Raw genomic sequence first — 19,920 nt, forward strand, 5'->3', positions numbered from 1 at the left:
ATAATAATAGCAAAATACCTCAATTCAAAACACACAGCTTGGTACAGCTCTTCAATTAACTCCAAAGGCTACACACTATTCAACTATGCAATGCTGAACTCTGCAGTGGTGACAGGTACCACCGAGCCCACTCACTTCAGCCCATCAGGTAGCTCAGATGTGCTAGACATCATCATTTTCAAAAATATAAGATACCAATATAAATTGGAAACAGTTAACGAATTATCTTCTGACCACAGTCCCATAGTGCTTAATCTAGGTTCATCAGATCAATTCATATCTTGGGATAGGTTAGCCAAGGTCCTTCCAGATTATACTGGTCCAGTGCCCAATATCAGTAAAAAGGAAGAGATTGACACAGCAGTAAATAACTTAACCATACAAATTCAGAAAGCAATAGAATCAGTCAGACAATCCACTGTCTTCCACCCAACCAACCGTATGCTAGAAGAAATCATGGAGCTAATCGTAGCAAAAAATAGAGCCATAAAGAGATACTACAATACCAGAGCCCCCCCCACAAGACAAAACAGTATTGAACAACCTAAACAGACAGGTCCGGTAAGCTCTCCAAAAACACAGAAACCATCAATGGGAATCCAAATTGGCTAACATCAAGACTGAAGATCACTCCGTCTGGAAATTCCTAAGAGCCATCCGCACCAAAAAGCAACTCATACCCCCTATACAAACAAAGAAAGGGACAGTTCACAAAGATGACGAGAAAGCTGAAGCACTGATAGATAACCTTGAATCTCAATGCACTCCATCTTATGCAAACCTTAATATTAACCTTATGTAGAAAATTCACCGGCATATTAGATCAACTTTATCGCAGCATACTGTTAATTCTGAATACATCACTCCGACTACTCCAGTTGAAGTAATAAATATCGTCACACACTTAAATAATAAAAAGGCTCCAGGACCTGATGGCATAACTAACCGAATAGTAAAATTACTCCAAGAAAGGCCATAGTTCATCTCGTCAATATTACCAATGCAATTTTCAGATTCCAGCATTTTCCCACTGCATGGAAAACAGTCACCATCATGCCACTGAAGAAGCCAGGAAAAAACCCTCACCTTCCCGATAGCTATAGACTAATCAGCCTGTTGGCCAGCCTCGGAAAGGTAACAGAGAAAGTGATCCTCACAAGACTCCAAGCAGAAACGGATAGGTTAGGAGTTTTGCCTGACAAGCAGTTTGGCTTCCGCAAGGCCCATAGTACAGCTCAACAAATCCACAGGCTAGTAGAAATCATTACGAAAGGTTTCAATTGGAAAATCAGTACTGCTGCCATCTTCATCGATGCAGAGAAAGCGCTTGACAAAGTGTGGCATAAGGCCTTCTCTACAAACTCATAAAATTCAGATTTCCAATCAAGTTGATAAGAATACTCCACTCATACCTGAAAGACAAATATATGCAGGTCAGGGTCAGAGAATCGATTTCGTCCAGACACAGGGTCTTCGCAGGAGTACCCCAGGGCTCTCTTCTGGCCCCTCTCCTGTTCTCAATCTACATAGCAGATATCCCTCTGAACCTGAGAACGACATTCACTGCACTATATGCAGATGATACTGCATTAATGGCAAGATCTCTGAGCCCAAAACTGGCAACTAGAAGATTGCAAACCAGTATACATATAATTAGAGAGATGGCTGGCAGACTGGAGGATCCAAGTTAACCCACAGAAGAGTTCAGCCATACTGTTTGCCATATCACTCCTGAATATGTGAGCACTGATCTCTATAGACAGGGCCTGTCCCCAGTAAAAGTGAGCAGGATGTTCAGAGCAAATAAAACACCAATGCCTTTGGTGCTGGTGGAAATAAGCAACACACAGAAACAAATCTATGATCGAACTGTAGTGTGCAGACTCAAAATAACAACTGAGCCACTTAGAAAGAGGGCATCAGCTGGACAGTGTCATAGGTGGCAAAGGTTCGGGCATGCCCAAAAATTATGTAAGGCAGCCTACAGGTGCTTGAAGTGTGGCGAGGGACACCAGACCAGCACCTGAGAACGACATTCACTGCACTATATGCAGATGATACTGCATTAATGGCAAGATCTCTGAGCCCAAAACTGGCAACTAGAAGATTGCAAACCAGTATACATATAATTAGAGAGATGGCTGGCAGACTGGAGGATCCAAGTTAACCCACAGAAGAGTTCAGCCATACTGTTCAGCCATATCACTCCTGAATATGTGAGCACTGATCTCTATAGACAGGGCCTGTCCCCAGTAAAAGTGAGCAGGATGTTCAGAGCAAATAAAACACCAATGCCTTTGGTGCTGGTGGAAATAAGCAACACACAGAAACAAATCTATGATCGAACTGTAGTGTGCAGACTCAAAATAACAACTGAGCCACTTAGAAAGAGGGCATCAGCTGGACAGTGTCATAGGTGGCAAAGGTTCAGGCATGCCCAAAAATTATGTAAGGCAGCCTACAGGTGCTTGAAGTGTGGCGAGGGACACCAGACCAGCACCTGCTCCAAGCCACACACTACAAGAAGAAAATCCACAATATGGAGGACATTCATCTTTTGGGAGTTAAGATTCCATGGCAGAGCGAAGTCAAATATCTCGGGGTGATCCTGGATAGAAAACTTCTATTCAGCAATCATATAAGACACATTACCTCAAAGACATCCAAGGTCATAGCCCAACTCTACACTGTAATCAACAGACAAAGCAAATTGGATACATAAACAAAATTAACAATTTACAAGATGGTGATTCGGTCAGTCATCACTTATGCGTCCCCAGCATGGAGTCACACCGCAAAAAAAAAATTCTAAAACTACAGAGATTGCAGAATAAGTGCCTGAGAATGATTCTGGATGCCCCTTGGTTTATCAGAAACACCCAGATCCATAGAGAAGTCAACATTCCTTACATTTCTTCCCCTTCTTCTAGATCTATGTGTAGTTCTTTAACAAGACTAGCAACCACCCAAACCCGTTGATCAAGGGAGCTTCGGAATATAATGAAGCGGAAAGCTACAAATATAAAAGGCCAAAATATATCTTAAGTACAGCTGAACACAACTAATTTCACTGCCCTCACTGGGCGAGCATGTGGCTCATAAACACTCCATTCAAAGTTTTTCATTTCAGACAAAGGGGAATACGAAAAGCAATTTTGCTTCACCCATCTAGCCAGAAATATTATTCGTAGGGGATGTGTGAGGTGCATTAGTAATCAGAGAAGTGATTTCAAAACTAAACACAGTGTCTGAATTTTTTGATATGACATCTATCTATCTATCTATCTATATACATACATACAGGGTGTTCGGGATAAATTTGACATATTTATAATTAATTATATTTTTCCGTAAGTTACATGTATTAACACACACTTCTCTTCATTTAAAAGTTTGGACCCTTCTTCATTCATATACAAGATGTCAGAAAGGATGGATAGCTGGAACCCACCTGAATCATGGAAGAGAATAACTTGTATCATGATAATTCGTGCCCGCCATCAAAATAAGGATATTATGACTGCTGCCCAATGCTCCCTGAATACAGTAAAAACAATCAGGCATGAACTAGAGACTTGCAATGGTGACTACGAGGATGTAGCAAGAAGAAAGATCCCTAGCAGACTATCTGATTGCGTTCGTACAGCAGAATTCCTCGCAAATCTGCAGGAACAGGTGTTGAAGAACCCTGGCATTGGAATTCGGGCTTTGTTCGTGGAGTTGCTAACTGTAGTCAAGCCCTGGATAACAAGGGTAGCCAATGGTAGGCCGTATGTATGGCAGCAGGATTCGGCCCCTTGCCACACCTCTGGGAAAAGTCAAAAATGGTTGTCTGAAAATTTCTACGACTTCACAAGTCCAAATGTTTGGCCTCCAAACTCCCCAGACCTTAACCCCATGGATTATTTTGTATGGGGCGCAGTTGAAAAAGACACCAATCGCACTTCCAGTAATACAAAAGCCCAGTTAATGGATAAAATTAAAACAGTTTTTGCGGCCCTTCCCAGGGAGACTGTAGCATCAGCTTGTTCGAGGTTCCGAAGCAGAATTGAAGCTGTGATCGATGCTAATGGTGGTTATTTTGAGTAAATCTTGTTGACAGTATTGTAATTAACTCTGCCTGTAATGTTTTTTTGTCAATTCATTAAATTTAATAGATACAAAGAAGATTTTCTTTTTCCTTACGAAACTGTCAAATTTATCCCGAACACCCTGTATATATATATATATATACACACACACACACCCAATTCTCCATTTATACGGTAGATTGGTTCCAGAAAAATAAGGATGAATGAATATGTGTAAAAAAGAATACAGTGCACGTGGAAAAATAGAAGAATGGTTCCAGTGAAAACCCAATACGAACAATAAGTTATTTTCAAACAAAATATATGAAAATCACTGAATAAAATACTATTTAATTTTAATGGAATATTTTTTTTAAATGCTTAATTAATAAACATACACATGTATCTTTCTTAAAGAAAATAGTGTGTGACTAATAAAACAGAAATTCGAAAAGGCTCAAATACACCTGCACATATGGTTATTAGTTATTAAATTTTATTCACCGTCACTTTCTGATAGTAGCCACATTCTTTTGTGTGAGATTGGAATTAACTTCTGGAACAAAACATTGAACCATTCATTAATTCACTTCCATCACTTGAAACACTTTGGCCATCTTGTTCATACTGCAATGGCAAAATATTTTCTTCAGTAAAAGGAATCAAATTAGTACTAATTTTCAATAATTCTGAAGGTTGATTATTTTTTTTTTTACCACGAACACTGTAATTAATCATTGATATCCTGTTTTGACCAGATCTTTGTATAAATCTTCATGTCACACCATACATGACTTCAGTTCATGTTTAAACGGATCAGCTCGTTCAGTATTTGGATTATGTGAAAGAAACTGACTTTGCAATTTACTGCCATTTGAAGCCTTTCTATAATTAATCTTGCAATGAGTGAAATCTCTTCATCATCGTAATTTTTTCGCACATTTTGGCCAAGTAGCTTTCCAGCATGCATTTAAAGTTGATGGTTTCAATTCTGATTCATCAATAACTGTCAGTAGATTATTCTTATCTAGTTTATCCAAAATGTATTGGAATGTTATTCTTATTTAGTAAGTTTTGAAGGTAGCAATCATATCCTGGTCTAGTGGTTGTATTAGATGGCAGAAAACAAAATTCCACATTTGGGTGTTCTAAAACAGGATGGCCAGGTGTATTATCTATAAACAATAAAAATTTAAAGTCTAGATTTTTTCCCCCATCAAATAGTATTTAACTTCTGGAACAAAATATTGAACCATTCATTAAAAATTTATTTTGTAACCCAATCTTTTTTGTTTGCCTTCCAGTTTTTTTGTTTGCACTGGTAACATGTTAAAATCCACACCTTGCATTGCCTTGCCCATGGTCTTAGACATAACTCTATTGTACGAACAAAATACAAGAACATGTAATTTTGAATTGTAAATAAGAAATGATTGTTTAGCAAACAGCTTAACTCCTTCCAAGCAGCTTTATTTAGGCAGGCCTCCCATAATGGACCAACTTAACTTTGAATAATCAGTATAACACCCTTCTGCTTCCAGGAACCAACAGCAAGTGAATATAATGGATCATTTGTCAGCTTAACTTCGGGGAATCGTAATTACAAAAACTGATTTTTTTGGTTGTCTCCACAATTGTCTACATTCTGTAGCATAGAGTAATCCCTGATATTTAAAACATCGATTGAGTTCTCCAAAATTCAAGTTTAAGTACATACGTACCATTCTAGGAAATGATAATTATAATGGAAATACCCTATTTAACAGAACTGAATCTAAATAGAAATTTTAAAAATAAGCACTATTTGAACCGTGTTAAATCAAAATATTCCGTGTAAAAATAGAATTGTTTTGTTTTCTAAACAGTGTTATTTCAAAATCGTGTAAAAATAGAATTGTTTTGTTTTCTAAACAGTGTTATTTCAAAATCGTGTAAAAAAAAAGTGTTAGCTGTATATATATATATATATATATATATATATATATAAAGCAAAGTCCATTTTATGATGTTCACTTATAACTTGAGAACGAACTGACCGATTTTAATAATGTCATTACCAGTAGCTACAGGATGTTCCAAAGATCATTTATTGTATTTTCATCAATATACACCTTCAGATTATGGAACAGTGATAATTATAATGGAAATACCTCCCTCCATGACCCATACTGCAGTTTACATATATCTGGCCACTATTTTGTGGCCTGATGTAGTTAAATGTTAAATTTTTTAGATATTGTTAAATTCTACTGTTAGATATTGTGATAATAAGTTCTTTTGTTATTACTATTATATGTTTATTAGTAGTTTTTATAATTATTAGTAGGTATTTCATTTTTTTTTCCCAATATGTCATGACGAAGAGCAAGTTCTATAAGTTTCTCGACTCTTGCAGCAAGGTGTAAGAGAAGACTAAAGAACAATGAATTTTTTATGCATAACACATGATGGTATGGATAGAAAATTTAAATCCACTACATAGATATGGTCAACTCATCAATCAATACTGGGTTGAGACATATGCTAAAATTGAGTCTGAGCATTTCGCATACATACATTTAAACCAAAGCAAACTTCAGGTAGAAAATTATACACATCTCTGCAATGCATTGCCCACTGATGAAAATGCTTCAAACATTAGCCAAATTCAAACATGGCCTGCTTCTTTCATGGGAAGTCCCCTTTATTTCCACAAAAAAGGCTCAAGATGCAATGATGTATGGTGGCACTGACCTTTTCATTACCTTTACATGCAACAGTAATTGGCCAGAGAGTTCAGAAAATTTGCTACCCAGTAATAAGACTTATGACAGGCATGACATTATTGCAAGAGTTTTTCATGGCTAGCTGAAGAAATTGATGAATCTCATCACAAAGCACAAGATTTTTGAAGCGTGGAGCTGCTATAAGTATTCAGTAGAATGGCAAAAAAAGGGGATTGCCACATACTCACATACTGATTTGGCTCAAAGATAAAATCGGGAGTCATGAAATCAATTCCATTATAAACGCCAAGATACCTTCTCCTCAATGTGACAAAGAACTCTGATATCATAACAAAACATATGGTGCATGCAGACCTGTTAATCCAAACACACCATGCATGAAGTCAGTAAAGTGCATGAAGAGATACCGAAGATCATTTATCAATGAAACTCAAACAGGTGAGAATGGATATCCATGATACTGTTGAGATGCTCCTTTAGATGGTGGCTGAATTGCTACCATACATAATAGCCAAGGAACTGTTGAAATTGATAATCGCCATATAGTGCCTAGTAATCAGGTTTGTCACAAACCTTTAATGCACACATAAATGTTGAAATTTGCAGTTCTGTGAAATCCATCAAATATGTTTGCAAAACATTATATTATGTTTGCAAAATGAACACGATGAAGTAGATCTAAACCAAACAAGACGATACATCAGTACCTCTGAAACCGATTGGCAGATTTTATCTATCGATATTCATGAACACCATCCAATCGTACTTCATCTCACAGTTCATCTCGAAAATGGTCAAAGAGTATACTTCACAGAAAGTAATGCACTCAGCATAGTAGTCACCAAGGAACACAACATTATCAACCTTTTTTAAACTATGCATCCATGATAATTTTGCCCAAACGCTGACCTATAACGAGGTACCTACGTACTACATCTGGCATCAAAATAAATTTTAACAAAGAAGAAGACAGGGTGTCAACGTGGATAGTTATCCTGCTGTGAAAAAGAGCTATATTCTAGGTTGTGTTTATAGTGTACATCCCAATAATGCTGAATGCTTTTATTTACGAATGCTCTTGATGTGTGTGTGTAAAACGACCAAAAGCATTCAGCAACCTAAGAACAGTAAATGGTGTAGGACATTTGACATACCAGGATGCAAGGCTTCGAATTTGACAGAAGATGATTCTCACTGGTCCGACTGTCTTGGTGATGCAATAATTTCAAACTCACCATCTTTGCGCCTTCTGTTCGCTGTAATGTTGGTTCACTGAAACATGACTGACCCTCTATTGCTATGATCAACTTATAAAAATAATTTTTCAGAAGATATCTTACATCACAGAACGTGATGCCCTTCTCCTCCAACAAGAACATTCTACTCATTCTGAAGCTCAGTTTAACAAAAACAATATACAACGAGGCATTACTGAGACTTGAATCAATTGTTAAGTCCATAAGTGACAAAAGTGTTAAAGATTTTGGTCTTCCGATATCGAACAATCCTTTGCTTCTAGATACAGATTTAATCTAGAAAACCTCATACAATTTCAATGAACTTCAGGATTTATTAAGTCAGAACAAACAATCATTAACTTCAGATCTAGCTGAAATTTTTCACGTTTTAACAAGCTGTGAAAGTGAATCAGGGAAACTGTTTTTCTTGGATGCTCCAGATGGTACTAGAAAAACATTTTTACTAAATGTGTTATTAGCTAAGTGGAGAAGCCAAGGTAAAATCGCTCTGGCTGTGGCATCCTCAGGTTATAGCAGCTACTCTATTGCAGGGTGGTCAAACTGCTCGTTCTACTTTCAAAGTACCACTTCCAAATGTGACTAATGATACACCTATGTGCAATATATCAAAACAACGTAATTTGTCAAAATTATTACAAAAGGTTTCTTTGATTGTTTGGGATGAATGTACAATGTCTCATAAAACATCTGTTGAAGAGGTTGAAAGAACACTGAGATGAAACTGCATTCCTTATAATTATTATCATGCCTTTACTGAAATGAAATCAAACTCTCAGAAAGCATGTGCTATAAGCTAATAATGAAGTAACTTCGTTAACTTTATGCTCATTTTATGTTTTTAATTTTGATTTTCAGATCAATTTATGCATTAACAATACTTTGGCCCTAAACATAAGTGGCCCTAAACGCAATCTGTCATATTTGGTTTCAACAATTTTACTTGAAGCCTAGTTCCATTGCAAAGTTGTTTTTTTTTGGAGGGGGGGGGGTGCAGATTTCAGAGCAACATAATAGAAACACCTATTTCCAATTTAATTTCATGATCAGGCAATCTAGGTGGATTAAGCAAATTTAAAAATTAAACGAAAAAATGAACTATATCATCTACATCCACAGGATGTGATTTGTAAACACTAACAGATCCATTTACTCTATTAAGAACGACATTCATTATTGATACGCCGTCATTTCGAAGTGTGAGAATAGATCTCTTCCTAAACTAAAAAGGTGAATTTTCTGTTATATTCTCAATAGATGGGTAGACACTGCACAACAGCTCATTTGCAGTTCGGCAATTTTCCCAATATTTAGGTGTGTTAATATAATTTTTCCATCTCTTTGCTATACTTCACCATTGCCAATTTTTAACAATTTTGGGGAGAAGGAATGCGCATTACAGTCTCCATGTAGGTGAACACACATATTGGTTTTGATAGAAAACTTCTGTATATCATGGCATAGTTTGTAATCATTTTGACAAATTACACAATTAAAACAAAAGGTTTGCATTTTTGAAAATTATGGAGACAATTACCGTGTTTGAATAAAAACTTTAGTTTAATATAACTATACATACAACTATACACAAAAAACAAGTTACACTACAATCAAACTGGTTTGTTAAAGACACTGACCAACCGCTACAACAATTGTTGGCCTGACCTCTGGTGAAAAATAAATAAATAAATAAATAAATAAAATAAAATAAAAAATAAAAATATTATACATCAACGCTAGAGTCCTATTATTGGTGTTATCTGTTGGTTGTAGAAATACATTGGGCACAACAACAAGTATCTATCTATATACGTATATTAACATCATGTACATTCCAGCCAGTTGGTATGGAATGGTTTCTAATACTAGCTGTAGATTGGCTAGAGTCCTGACTTATGCTGGATCTTATATATTAGGTAGGCTGAATGTGTGCCATCGAGATCCTTGGAATTTTCATGCCATCTTTGTTGTTGATATTTGGGTGGTTTATCAGGATTTCGCAGGCTTCCTTAAATTTCCTTTCGTACCAGGTTTTTGTGCGGTGTAAAGAGCAAGTGCTTTTCCAGTTGATTTGGTGTAAGGTGTTGAGTGCGTGGTCTGAGAGGCCTGCTTCACCATAATGGTTATATTTAATGTGTCTAATGTGTTCTTTCTTGTGTATAGGGATTGTCCGTCCTGTTTCACCAATGTACGGTAAGTTACAGGTGCAGCGGATGCAATAGGGGGTCGCTTGGTGTCGCACTGATTAGATCGTCGGCTTGTCGAGAGCTCCTGAAAAGATTAGTAGTATTTTGTGTTAACATTAGATATTTTACTAGAATTTTAAGTAGTATTGTTTGCTTTTTGTTTCTTGGTGTGCCTGTGCAATCTTTGCGTGTTTTCTGTTATTTTAATTATTGTTTTTAAGAAATGTTAGCTTACACTGGCACCGATAAAGAAAAAAATGGCGGCCGGGTCGCCATGTTTGTTTAAGAGTTTTGATGTAAACGAATTTATGCAATGTGCTGTCTGTGAGATGTATGCCTTGCGAAGAGCAGTGGGAGTCCTGTTAGAAAGTGATAGTGGAGTTAATATGTGTAAAAAGTGTAAAGAGAATGAGGACTTCAAGCGTGTTTCGTGTGTCGAGAGTGATATTGTTAACGATAGTCAGAATGTAGAAAATGGCGGTGTGCTAGAGAATTGCATGGTAGTGCCAGATAGGTGTGAGAGCGTCGCCTAAAATGTAAATGAAGGTAGAAACACAGAAAGAATGGATGATTTGATCGATAATGAAAATGGTGAGATAAATGCGAGTAGCGAAATTGCCCGTTTGAATGGTGCGATACATAGAGCTAAAAGACAACTGGAGCGTATGGAAAAATGTGTGTTGAATGTAACGACAAATAACCGGCGGAAGTCTGTGACGGCAAATAATAGAATGTTCGCAAACGTCAATAAAATGAAGGAGCGAGTGCTGTATGGGGATTCGCTATTAAGAGGCATAATAATTGAGAGTTTAATGAAGTCATACCAGCCGGGTGCGAACATAAAGAACGTCAGCGAATCTATTCGACTGCAAAAACAGAGGGTGAAAGAGATGATAATCGTGGCAGGAACGAATGATTTGAAAGAGGACAAAATGGAAATGATAGAGGATGTGAGGGAGTTGTTTGAGGTAACAAAAGAGAAGAGTGAGAGAGTTAGGATGGCGAGTATCTTACCGCGGTATGACAGCGAAGTGTTTAGAAGGAGGGCCATAATTGCCAATGACTTTATGCGTGGGTTATGCATGGAGAGTGGTATGGAATTTGTGGATGTGTGGAATGAGTTCGATGGGCGAAAGGACTTATATAAGATGGATGGGTTGCATTTGAATGGAGTTGGTGTACGGAGACTTGAAAGAGTATTGATGAATGATGTGGAAGTGGATGTACAGACTCAGGGAAACTAGATTTATTAAGAGGGGGGAGGAGTAGATATGCAGACTTTAGGGGGGCAGTTAAGTGCATGAATGAGTATATTATGCCCGAGCGAGTACGAAGGACAACAAATCAGAATGGGATAGTTAGTATAAGGCTTCAAAGTAGGATGGGACAAATGGGCTTCTGCGATTCATGTACACTAATGCCAGGAGTATTAGGAACAAGAAGGAAGAGTTTTTGGCCATGGTTGGCACGTCCAGGCCACAGGTTGTCGATATTAGTGAAACATGGCTGACAGAAGATGATAAAGCTAGTGGGATTGAATGTGACGGGTATAGCGTGTTCAGGAGTGACAGGGTGAATAAAAAGGGGGGAGGAGTGTTATTGATGATAGCTGATGAGCTTCAGCCAAGGAGTATAGAAGTTGAACTGCATGATTGGGAAAAAAGCACATTTGAGGCTGTTTGGTGTGAGATAGAATCTAGCAGAACAAAATATACAATTGGGTGCTGCTATAGACCGGGTGATGGAGTGGATGGTGGGGATAGTATGCATAAGCAAATAGAAGAAATGAGTGGAAGGAGGGTAATTATTATGTTTGATTTCAATTATGGTAACATTGACTGGAAAGAGGAGAGGGCACATGGGAGGAAGGAATTGGATTTTATGCGGTTATTAAGGGACAACTATCTACGGCAACATGTATTGGAAAATACCAGGGGGCAGAGAGTGCTGGACCTAGTAATTGCAACCGAGAATGTGGCTGTAACGAGCATGACCATGTTGCCACCAATTGGTGAGAGTGACCATAAGGTCATGACTTGGGAGGTGTCTAAAGGAGTCGAATTTACAATTAAGACAGGGTACATGTGGAATTACTGGGCTGGTAAGTATGACAAGCTTAGGTGTGTGTGTGCTTGGCTCAATGCCATGGCATGTAAAACTGCAAGGGCTGGATGTTGATAGTGCATGGGAGGTGGTTAAGAACTGTTTGCAGGAGGCAATGGTTGACTGTATACCAAGAGTCCGAATAATAAATCAAGTAGGGGTTAAATGGATGAATAACACTATTAAGCTTGAGCTGCAAAAAAAGAAACAATTGTGGAGGGAATTTAAGGAGAAGGGTGACCATCAGGTGCGGGAACAGTATAAAGCTCAGGCCAGGATGGTAACAAGGGTGGTAAGAAAAGCAAAAGCAGATTATGAAAGGAAATTGGCCACGCAGGCTAAAGAGAATCCCAAACAGTTTTTTCAATATGTTGCAAGTAAAAGGAAAAATGTTCATGGTAGAATGATTTTAAAAAATGCTGAGGGTAGGGAGGTAACCGAATCAGTCGATATAGTGGAATTAATGTGCGAGCACTTTGCAAGAATATATCTTCCATGTGGTGACATTGCAGGAATGGAAGAACCAACAGCTTATACTGGAATTGTGATGAATGAAGTAGAGGTAACTAGTCTATTACAGAACCTCCATGTCAATACATCTGTGGGATTGGATGGTATACCAGCTCGTGTTGTAAGTGAAGCGGCCAAAGAATTGTCAGTGCCCTTGACCATTTTGTTTAATTTGAGCCTCAGGACTGGGTCAGTCCCAAGGGGGTGGAAAGAGGGGAAAATAGTTCCACTGCACAAAGGTGGTTCCAAGGCTGCTGTTGAAAATTACCGGCCAATCAGAATAACAGGAATCATTATCAAGGTCTTAGAGAAAATAGTCAAGAGGAAAATACAAGATTGGATAGAAGAAAATGGGATACTGCATCGGGGACAGCATGGTTTTGTGAAGGGTAGGTCATGCCTCAGTAACTTACTCACGTATTATAACACAGTGACGGCTGAACTGGATAAGGGTAATGGGTTTACAGTGATTCTACTGGACCTTGCTAAGGCCTTTGACAGGATACCACATGGAATTCTAATCAGTAAATTGCAGCATATGGGAATGGACATAGGGTTGGTGAGATGGATAGGTGGGTGGTTGACGGAGAGATATCAGAGAGTGGTTTACTCAGGAGTAGAGTCCACAAGACGGGCTGTGACTAGTGGTGTGCCACAAGGATCTGTTATTGGACCACTGCTGTTTAATTTGTTCATAAATGATATAGGAAAGGATCTGAGAGGAACAGTTCATTTGTTTGTGGATGATGCGAAGCTGGGTAAGGCAATAGTGAATGCAGATGACGTCAAAATTTTGCAGGATGATTTGGATAGATTGGAGGTCTGGGCTAAGGAGAATGGATGTCAATTTAATGTGGCAAAATGTAAGGTTATGCATTTTGGGGTGAAAAGATTGGTGGCAGTTTACTGCATTCGTGGAACCGTGCTCCGGGTAATTGATGAGGCACGAGATTTAGGAGTATTGGTGGATAAGGAGTTGAAGTTTAGGGGAGACATTGCAAAAGTGGCCAAATCAGCTCATCAAATCACTTGGTTGCTGAAGAATACGTTGACAAGCAGAGACAAGCAGGTTATTGTTCCTCTGTATCGAGCCTTGATAAGACCCCATCTAGACTACTGTGCTCGGATTTGGTCACCTAGGTTTCTTCTTAATGGGGAGGAGGTGGAGAGGATCCAGAGGCGAGTGACCAAGATGATAGCAGGTCTGTGGAATGAACCGTATGAGAACAGGTTGAGGATTTGTGGTGCAAAAATTGGTTGATAGGCGGAGGAGGGGAGATATGATTGAGACATTCAAATTACTGAAGGGTTTCTATAAAATTAATTCAGAAGATATTTTTGAGAACAGGGCTGGTTGTGGGAGGACTAGGGGACATCCATGGAAACTGGGCAAAAGTGTGGTTAGTAAAGGTGTTAGAGCTGGGTTCTTTACTTTTAGAGTAGTGAATGAGTGGAATGCGCTCCCTGAGTCTGTGGTGGATGCTGTGACAGTGAATGAGTTTAAGGCGAGGTATGATAGATACTGTATGAATGTCAAATAGTTGTGATGAATATGATTTGGGGCCTCCCTCAATGAGTCTAATGACTCCCTGGAGTTGCCCGTAATAATAGTAATAATAATAGACTCCAGGATGTGCTAATGGGAGGAGAGGATCCTTAGAGGAGTTGAATATGGTTTTAAGTTTAGTGGGTGGTTTAAAAGTGGCACTGAGGTTAAAATGTTGTAGGATTCTGTTGATTTTTTCTGATAACCCTTTAATGTATGGGATGGCTATGGTTTTACTGTAATCTAGATTCGTTTTTGTTGTTGTTTTATGGAGTATTTTATTAATAGTATTTTTGTTATAGCATTATTTATGAATGTGTCGCTGATGATTTTTAGTTCTTGTTTCAGGGCTTGCTGGTTAGAGCAAATTGTTGTAGCTCTGTTTTTAAGGGTGTTAATGACTCCATATTTTTGTGATGGGTGGTGGTATGAATTAGCATGTATGTATTGGCCAGTGTGTGTCAGTTTCCAGTAGACCGTGAAGGATAGACTGCCTGAAGGAAGACGTGTGACTAGTGTGTCGAGGAAGAAAAAAAAATCTTTGCAATGGAACTAGGCTTCAAGTAAAATTGTTGAAACCAAATATGACAGAAGCTGTGACATCATTACTTACAGGTTCTGGTATCGGTATCGGAGAAACTGTCTTCATTCCTTGGATACCCATCATTCCTTCAGGCTATCCATTTGCATTCAAACATTTCCAATAAGAGTTTTCTCTACAATGATGATTTATAAAGCCCAAGAACAGACCCTTAAATATGCAGGTTCAAATTTAAGAGGTGAATGTTTCAGACACAAGCAGTTATATGCAGCATGTTCCCTAGTTAGATCCTGAAAATGTCATTATTTTTTCGAGGATGATGGAACTTTTAATGTTATTTATAAAGAAGTGTTATAATGCTCACAATGCTACACAATGACGAAAGCACCAGCACCAAATACTTTAGTAAACATCCTGAAGTGAACCGCTGGCAATGTAAGTTCACCTCGGCAAAGCAGGAGGGCTCAGTTAGTTTTAATGTATACATGAAATGAAAATATTTTTTATAAAGGAGGAGAAGTGCCTGTATGTAAAAACAAGTGAAGTGACTCTGCTTGCTTGCTTAGTTAGTTTGTAAGTGGGAATGTCTATCCTATCAACTATAAGGCATATGAAGAGGGTAGTAGATTTCCGAATTTTTTGGAGGGGCTCCATAAAAATTCACAGGTTAAACAAGAAAGTGTTTCAGCTTGTTAATGATTTTCTTTGGGCCAAGAGATAATGTTTTCAATAATTTAAAAACTTTTTTCTTTTGAATGTTGAATCGTGACCTATTACCAGGTGAATAGAATTATCATTTAGAAGATGATGCATTTTTTGTTGTATTCTGTTCATTCATAATGAGGGCAGCATGACAACTTTATCAGCTTGGTTTAATTTTATATGATTTTCTTATCATTGTGTAAGACTGTTTGAAGACTTATTTCCTTCTATGGCATATTGGGTTTTTACACGGTTTAGATCTAAATCTAAATTTTAGCAGATTTAGAATCTGCTAAATCTAAGCAAATATTGATGGAATTGTAGGGAGTAGACAGTTTATTATTATTATTTTATTCAATAATAAAATAATAATAATAAACTGCTAATGGCTTTCATTTCCCAAAGGGAGTAGGCAAGGACTCAACCTCCAAATATGACTTTTGGAAGCTGAGGAGGTGCAATCTGCACCTGTAGCCAATCAGAGATAGCTGGCCCAACCTATCAATGATATTATACAGCATCCAGTGAAGAGAGTACAGCAGACACCTTCTACCATCCTGCGATCCGTAACTCTAACATAATATATTACTGTCTCAAATAGTTGGGTTCTATGGTTGATTTTCTTCAGTTTACAGGATGAAAACTCTCAGGTTTCGAGGAGTAAAAACCAGTTTGCCTGTGCCAAAGATTGACTAACTCAGGAACTGGTTAAAAAAAGGCATAGAAATTATTATTATAATTAGAAATCATTTCCAATTTGGGTACCTGTATGGGTGTGAAAACAAAGTTATAATCTTAACTGAGCACTGACAGCTTTATCTATAAGAGACAGCGACAATAAATTTACAAAACAACCACAATTTCATCTACATTGCATTGTAAATTTATCACCACTTATTTCTTATTTCTCTCTGCCTCCCTAAACAAGATCAAAGCACAGCTTTTGCTATCCTACTATCCAGGGTACATCTGAAAAGACAGCTAGAGTGCTAAAAAACTATAACTTCCACACCATGTTGAAACACTTCAAAACACACAAGTAATCCTCATCTCTTCACTAAAGGACAAACTCCATTCATTATTCTAGAATTATGAAATGCCCTATGCTTGTAGGCCTAAAAAGATCTGTTAGCATCTGCCATGAGTAAATGCGAAATACATTCACTAGCATCATTATGGCAAGTCAGAACTGGCAGACCACCTCTCGGCATCCCTACACATAGGATTAAATGGAAAAAAAACTCCATTGCTATATAGACGTCATTACAAGTCCAAAGGACTATTTTTGGAGTCAGCAGAAGTAGCCAAATACTCTCATAACCACAACAGCAAGGATGTATTAATTTATCTGTAATTTGGGAGAAAGTCGTTTTGAGATTAATTCCAACCTTAAAACTGTAAACTTCTTATTTTCATCTAACATTACAGGGTGCCAGAACTTTAGTTCTTTTGTTCATTAAATTTGAATTATCTTCCAACACTAATTGCTACATTGTGATGGGCTGTTTGTGCACTTGAAGTTATGGTTTGAAATTCATCAAAAATTATTACTTAATAAATATCTTATTTATTTTGTTCTTAGTGTTGTTTAATAACAAATATAAAATGAATAACTACCAACACCTAGGTGTCTACACAGTTAATCTACAAATGCATGTGCATTTTTAATTTAAGATATGTAAAATACCAACCTTAAGTTCTTTAACACTTAAAGATGGTATTAATCCTGCAGCAATATCCTGCCAGTCCATTCGCCGAATTGTTGTAACATCAATTCTCTCAGCTACAATTTGGGTTATACTACAAGGGACTTCCCAATAGGGTATATTTTTGCATTCTTGAATAATGTGTTGATAGCAATTCAGTAACTCCTCAGGATTCATTTCTTCACAGTTTGGTACATCGCTTGATGTAATGTCATCTAAAAAAAGGAAATAAATATCCTACTAATAACATATAATGAAGTTAAACATTCATTTTCAGAATGAATACAGCAAAACTGAACTATTCAGAGCAGTAAGGATCAAAATTTTAAATAATTCAAATTATTTTATTAAAATTAGGGTAAGGTTGAAAGGGACAAAATTCTAAATATATTTATTATAGAACTATATGCTATACATATGCTACTAAACAAAAATAAATAAACATACCTTAAGGATATTAGTGATTTTTGCCAGCTTTTGTTCAATATTTTGTAAAAGGCAATAAATATTTGAGCTCAATGAAATAATGAAAAATTTCTTTCACTCACATTAGTAAAGGCTGCTGAAAATCAAAAGAACTAGCTGAACATTTTGCTTGCTTCCCTAGTTGTTTGTGTAAAGCTTTCCAGAATCTCAGGCTGCACATTCATCTTCTTCCTACTTCATTTAGCATCGCTGAGTTTATGCATACAATTATGGCTTCATTTATAAAAAAAAGAGATAGTTCATAAGAAACTCAGGTTTCAGTTTGTTCCATCTTTAAGAATCTGTTATAGAGTATTTTTTAAAACACAAACTAGATGGTACTTCTTCATTTTACAAAAATGAGTTAAATCAACTTTAAGAAACAATTTGCAACTATTTGTGCCTTTACTTGTTCCCAAACTTTCATGTTCAGTGATTTAGCATCCAAGTGATCAATTCTGATCTGAAGATTTGATATATTATCTGCAATATTTGTCACAATTAGAAAATAATAAATGTTTTGCATTCTGAATAAATTTTTGATCCACTGACCAATCACACTCAAGTAAAAGACTGCAATGTATAGAATGACTATCAATAAAGAATATTTTTCACTCTGTTTAGATTTTAAAGCACATAGTTGGAAAATTATGGAAGTATAACAAGAATCTGCATTTAAGTTTTGTGGATTTCTAGAGCTAAATGCAGGACAAATTGCTAAGAAAAAAACTTTCCAAAAGCTACAATATGAGATACGGCACATTATACAGAGAAATACATAAGATGTAAATCAGCAGTTGGAATTGAAGGAGGTGCAGAAAGATGGTTTGATGTAAAATCAAGTGCAAGATAGAGATGCATACTATCTCCACTCATGCATCATCATGCATCATATTATGAAGGATATGATATAAAAATTGTTATTATCTGAGACCTCCAGAGAGTTAAGGCCTCATCATGGAAGGCTCACATCACCCATACTAGCTATCATACCTTATCTTAAATTCAATCACACTAGATGCACTACTTCAACAAACAACCTTTCACTCATTTCCTGTTCTCAGAAATTATTATTATTATTATTATTATTTGTGACACCTCCAAGGAGTCCGAAGACTCATCGCGGGAGGACACCTACTATACAACTGTTTCCACCCTACAACGAACCTCTACCAATCATCTCCAACAACGCCATCTACCGCCCACCACCACCACAACTAGTTTTTTTTTTGTCTGTAAATTGCGTGTGTTCTGAAGGTCCGATTTGTCTGTATGCAGGATGAAAAACCCCAGTTTTCAGGAGAAAAAACCCTGCTACCTCCGTATGAGATAGGCTAACTCATCTTCGATTGAAAAAGACCACATAAAGATTCCTCCTGTCGTGACGAGAATCGAACTTAGGCCCTTTCCAATCGAAGGGTACAATGTATCATCATTCTTCCAATTACGCTACGGAGGTGCTTTAAAATCAGCTTTCCTAACTGCACACAAATTTAACTTTCATGGATGCCTGTGTATTCTCACCCTCCATATAACAAAAATTTCATCAGATGATATCCTATAACACTCATTCAGAAGTTTATAGAATCCTATAATATTATTCTTCTTTCTCCTGTTAACCAGAGTCTGTAGCGCACATACTTGCAATCTATCCTCATAATCTAAATTACATAATCCTAATATAATCTTTGTAAGTCTTCTTTGCACCCTTTCCACAGCTTCTTTACCCCTTGGAATCCAGGAGACCAAATCTGTGCACAATAGTCCAGGTGCAGTCTTATTAAGGCCTTGTAAAGAGGTAATATGACTTCCTTATCCTTACATGTTAAGGTTTGATTCACCATTGCAATTATCCTCTAGTTGTAAGTGCAATTTTTCCTATATGAGCTTTCAATTTCAAATTCCTATCTACCATTATGCCAAGATCCTTAGCCTCATCAATACCCTAATATATCACTGGAAATCTCATTACTCCAAAGTGCAAAATGTTACACTTACTAACATTGAACTGACAGTCATTTTCATTTGACTAAGTTTCCAGCCTATTCAAATCATTCTGTAAGATCTGTTAGATCCTAATGTCATTAATACATAGATTGAACAAACAAC

General features: G+C 37.2%; 1 protein-coding gene across 2 annotated transcripts in view; it reads right to left on the reverse strand.

Annotated features, from left to right (window-relative positions):
* LOC150098493 (uncharacterized) overlaps nucleotides 1–19,920 on the reverse strand; it is a 137,208-nt gene that overhangs the window by 81,394 nt on the left and 35,894 nt on the right. For both annotated transcript variants that reach the window (XM_090405356.1, XM_090405357.1), the window contains exon 3: nucleotides 17,332–17,561. In XM_090405356.1, coding sequence (XP_090261482.1) covers nucleotides 17,332–17,561 — 230 coding nt within the window. The remainder of the gene's footprint in view (nucleotides 1–17,331; nucleotides 17,562–19,920) is intronic.

The sequence above is a fragment of the Typopeltis vanoorti genome, chromosome 15 (assembly GCF_054136105.1).
Source record: "Typopeltis vanoorti isolate ZY-2024b chromosome 15, IOZ_Tvanoo_1.0, whole genome shotgun sequence".
Lineage (NCBI taxonomy): Eukaryota > Metazoa > Arthropoda > Arachnida > Uropygi > Thelyphonidae > Typopeltis > Typopeltis vanoorti.